Raw genomic sequence first — 5,165 nt, 5'->3', positions numbered from 1 at the left:
GACGGATTTCAGTAAGTTGGCTTTCTCAAGCCAACTTAATAATAAGTTTAAGACGGTTTTCAGTAAGTTGGCTTTCTCAAGCCAACTTAATAATAATAATCACTATAAGTTTAATTAGCATTTCAGTAAGTTGGCTTTCTCAAGCCGCCTTGCACGGCGGCACCATTGCGCTGCAAAGATGTACCGGGAGAAGTGCGATCATTAGACGACCGATCCTCATTTCCAAAAGGCAAATATTCCCCTTCAGAGTCAGAATCGGCGAATAACATTTGCAACACATCCTCACGGTACAACTTTTTATTATCCTTTTGGTGATTTTCTCTCACAAATCTCACAGCTTATCCACACGCTATGAACTGAACCACTTCCGCATCAATGACAGATAGCTCACTTGCTCTGCTCTTTCCTCAAACACTTTGAATAGGAAGGTGACGTAATTTTGGTCTAGAATCGAAGTACTACATGTCTGCCATCTAGTGGTAGGGAATACAAATGAGATATTACACCATATTAGGAACTACAGCCTATTTGATTAAGTATGACGTCTTGTCGCAATTTTGCGACTTTGGCGCTAAGAGGGTTAATTATTAACCACGTTGGATTCTACGAGGCTCACAATCCGACATCATCCACTTCTATATCATCAATCATCGTGCTAAAAACATCTACAACATCACATAACATATTATTTATATATATCAAAAAGGATGATTGTTATATTTGCCTTTTAATCTCTTCCAATGACACTCGCGATCTGCGAAGCGTGTGCTCTCTCTCTCGTTATGCGTCTCATCTTAATGACGTCATACACAGCGCCCATCTTAAGACAAAATGTTACGCTTTTTCAGTTTTGTTAATTAAATTATTTTAGTTTTCACTGCACAGGATGACTTTTGTTTATATATTTACTTAAATGATTTAATATTATTTTGTGAAAATAAATTGATGACAATTTGTATTTCATCTCTCTTAACCAGCTCAATTCTGACCTGTGTTACAGAATGGTTCTTTGTGGAACCAAAAATGGTTCTTCTATGGCATCGCTTAAAGAAACTTTTGAAGCGCCTTTATTTTTAAGAGTGTATTGGCCAATAGGTGGCGGTAGTTGTTTGTATTATATGTAAGTTGAGACCAAAGAGTTAGAGAGTTGGAACCGTACCACCTGCTCTGCATGTGCTGTACCGTTATGCTACTTGCTAAATTATCATTCTTTATTTTAGAACGCCTCCTCATTAATTATTTCCTAGGACATACAGTAGTTACATAGGTTAGCAGGATTGGGGAGTAGTTTATGGGAATCGTTTTTTGGCACCGCTGTAGTTCCTTTTCCCCTAAGTTAATTTTATTTTTCTTTCTTTCGTTCTTTCTTTCTTTCTTTCTTTCTTTCTTTCTCGCAAGTTATATAATGTTGCATTGTAAATAGCTCACACATACAGTTTGGTGGTTTCGGCTTTTGGTTAATAAATGAACGATTTGGCTCAATGGCTCAATGTGAACATGATTCTTTTTGTATCTTCCACTCTACCCAGCAATAAAAATATATGTAAAAACATATTTTTTTTAACATATTCATTGCTGCTTGTAATGTGGGGTCTTTTTCATTTAAAATAAAATGTCAAAGTTTAAAATGTTAAACAAATACTTATTTATTTGTTCCATTCTGCTGGCCAGTTATTTTTATACAGTAACAACACAAGAGAAAGTACAATAACTAATGAATAAAAATACAAGTAACACAATCATTTATTTGATAAAACAACACTTAACATGTATTTAAAGTTTCTGATTTCTGAATTATTGACTTCTGTTAGTTACCAAGTTCAGACAGTTAAACACAGACATCTGATATCATATATGATCAAAATCATACAAAAATAACCATCTTTACTTATTAAGCCCAGCAGTGTGACCAGGAATCATGATTATTCAAATTGTGAGCAAAATATGGGTTAAAGTCCAGAGAATACAATAGTGTCACATTTTGTTTTCTAACATGCACATTAAAACTGTGTTAAATATAAAGGACCCACTTTATATTAAGTGGCCTTAACAACTATGTACTTACATTTAAATGAATCATTTGGTACAATGCACTTATTGTGTACATACATGTGTGTACACTGTACTTATATTTTAAAAATACCTGCATCTGTACTTAATTTCTGTAATTACATTCATAATTACACTGTTGACCCAGCCCTTAAACCTTAAACCACCCTTAAACCTACCCAAACCACCAAACCTGTCCCTAACCTTACCAGTTTCCCACCTCAATAGCAGCAAACGTTTTTTGTAATACAATATGAACACATTAAGTACATTGTACTTATTTTTTGATGTAAGTGCATAGTAGTTAAGGCCACTTAATATAAAGTGGGACTAATGAATATTATTTTCTCAATATATTATATAGTATATAATATATACATGTTTTTAGAAATGTCTGTAATGTTTCATAATGTTTGCTTTTAATAAATGGAGATCTGGACCGATGTGACTTTTATTGAAGCACACAGTGTTTTTCATGATTTCCCTGCCAGGCAGTAGTGTTATCAGCATGTCTTTTCTTCATTTTCTTGAGTTCTGCATCATGAATCTCTTCAATCTCTTTATATCTTCTCTTGATCTCCTCCATCTTCCACTTGCATTCCTCCATTGCCTTATACTGCTCAAGAAAAAGTTTATTTTTATTCATGTTTCTCTCATCTTCAGGATTTTTAGGCAAATACATTTTTTCATTTAATTTCTTTGGATCTCCTGGTTGCAAGGTTTTTTCTTCTCTGAACATGCCAGTGTCTTTCTTGATATTCTGATCTGTAGGTGTTATTTCTTCAATTTCCTCTTCTTGACTTGTGGTTTCCTTTTGTTTTAACTTTTGATACTTTTCCCTTGGTTTTGCATCTTTTAATAGAATTGATATGATTTTTTTTCTCTTGTGTTTATTTTTATCTTTATCAGATTCTCTTCCTGTTGCCCCTTGTTGTGTGTCAGTATTTCTCACCAGATCTTCTTTATTCTCATCATTTTTAACTCCATCCTCTGTAATTTTTCCAGTCTGACATTTTCTTAAGCGATTGTTCTGTGCCTCTACAAGCAGAAGATCTCTAACTTTTACTCTTGCTTTTTCCTCTTCTAGTTTGTCTTGAATTTCTTTGATTTCAGACTCATATTTAGATTTAATGGCCTCCATCTCTCGTCTGACCTCCTCTTCTCTCTCTCTATTGATCTGCATGAGTCTGAATGCTCTCTCGGCCTCCTGAAACATTTTGTCATTGTAGAAACTAGCATTATTATTCCACATCATCTTATCAATCTTCTTTAACAGATTCACAACCTGAGCAGGATCCTTCTGTTTATTATTGAAGACATGAAATCTTCCTTCACAGTCATTTATCAGTTTCTGAACGTGTGGATTTTCATCTTTAATGTAGTCTTCAATGCTTTCATCTGTGAGATTGTCTCCTCGTGTGAACAACACCATAGTGTAGGCCTCTGTTTTCTGTCCAAAGGTCATCTTGATGAGCTGAAGGGTTTCTCTCTCTTCTTGTGTGAACGGGCCGACAGCGATGACCAGCAGAAACACATGCGGTCCAGGAGCCGAGAGTTCAATGCATCTCATGATTTCCTGCTGGATCTCTTCATTACTGAGAGTCGTGTCGAAGAGTCCTGGTGTGTACACCACAGTCACAGGTCGACCACAGATGTCTCCAGTCTCTTTTTGGCACATTCTGGTCACAGATGTCATTCTGGCCCGAGACTTAAACAAATCACGTCCCAGGATGGTGTTTCCGGTTGCACTCTTTCCCACTCCAGTTTTTCCAATCAGGACGATCCTCACACACTCCAAGCTCTTCTCAGCGCTGGCGGTGGCTGTCAAACAAACACAAGTAATCTCAATACATTTTTACAACATATTTATTTAAATAAAATGAGGCTGTATGTTGAAATTACTTTTTAATTAATCAAGTATCTGTCAACTTGACCATTGAACTACACAGACTAATCATCATTTTCTGTAACTGGTTTCCTACCAGTCATATTGTCTTAGATATGGGTTTCAAGGCACTTTGAAAATACATTGGAAAGTCTAAAGTCCAATAAAAGAAAGAAAGAAGCTTGCAGGTAGCACTCGTTAAGTATGCATGGACTCCCAGTAAACCACACTGCCCTGGCAGGACTCAAAATTATGTGTGCCAAGAGCCTCTTGAACATTGTTCTTTGCTCCTTTGGATCGATTCTGAGATTTTACAAATGTATTGTGATTCTCTCTGGAATCGATTCTGAGCTTAGTTTTTAACAGCAGATGGTGCTCTAGTCTAGTTTTTAACCACACACTTAAATGCTCACGAAGAAGAGCGCTTGTGCATGCCCTTCCACCTCAGCTTTTATGCTTTTATGACACAAGATTAATGTAAACACAGCCCACTGTGAACACCCTTGCAATTCGCTTCAACCTTATTAAACTTTTGGAAACAGAATGATTATTTGAAGTTCAAGTGGTGTGTGTAATGAATTGGAAGCAAGCAGAGTACGGCTGTTTCTAAAGCACACAGCGCCATCTGCTGTTAAAAACTAAGCTCAGAATCAATTCAAGAGAGAATTGCAGAAAAACACAGAATCGATCCACGAATCGTGATGCTTCAATTTATCATCCCATCTCTACTATATATAATCCATTAAAGGGGTCATAGGATGCCCATTTTCCACAAGTTGACATGATTTTTGGATACTGAACATTTTATGGCCATAAATAATTTGTATAAGACACGAAACTGCATTTTTATAATTAATTTATTTTTTTAAAGGGGTCATAGGATGCCCATTTTCCACAAGTTGATATGATTCTTTAGGGTCTTAATGAAAAGTCTGTAACATAGTTTAGTTAAAATTTCTCAATGGTAGTGTAAAAAACAGCTTTTTTACCGTCAAAAACAGCTCTTTTCAGAGCACGCAGTTTTGTATCATTTTCCTTTAAATGTTAATGAGCTCTGCTGACGCCGCCCCTCTTTTCCGAGCTGCTCTCTGAGGGACTGTTTACTTTAGCCGCATTCATTGTAAAACTTGCTAATTAGCACTTTATTAGGAAGGGCGATTTGCAAAGATTCATTAAAAATCCTTACACTCACTTCTTCTGTAGATGAGGCTGGATCACGAATGATTCGCGC

The 5,165-nt window shown here is 36.1% G+C and overlaps 1 protein-coding gene across 1 annotated transcript; it reads right to left on the bottom strand.

Moving 5' to 3' along the window:
- Positions 1 to 2,500: 2,500 nt before the first annotated feature.
- Positions 2,501 to 4,038, bottom strand: LOC107705851 (GTPase IMAP family member 7-like). The gene is made up of 2 exons (XM_016509357.1): positions 4,032 to 4,038; positions 2,501 to 3,870 (listed from the first exon to the last, which is right to left on the bottom strand). The coding sequence occupies exons 1-2, from the start codon at positions 4,036 to 4,038 to the stop codon at positions 2,501 to 2,503; spliced, it is 1,377 nt and encodes a 458-aa protein (XP_016364843.1).
- Between the last annotated feature and the right edge of the window lie 1,127 nt (positions 4,039 to 5,165).

Source organism: Sinocyclocheilus rhinocerous, unplaced genomic scaffold (assembly GCF_001515625.1).
Source record: "Sinocyclocheilus rhinocerous isolate Xijiao unplaced genomic scaffold, SAMN03320098_v1.1 scaffold6043, whole genome shotgun sequence".
In the NCBI taxonomy this organism is placed as follows: Eukaryota; Metazoa; Chordata; class Actinopteri; order Cypriniformes; family Cyprinidae; genus Sinocyclocheilus; species Sinocyclocheilus rhinocerous.
The sequence above is the reverse complement of the archived record's forward strand: the minus strand, read 5'-3'. Positions and strand labels throughout refer to the sequence as shown.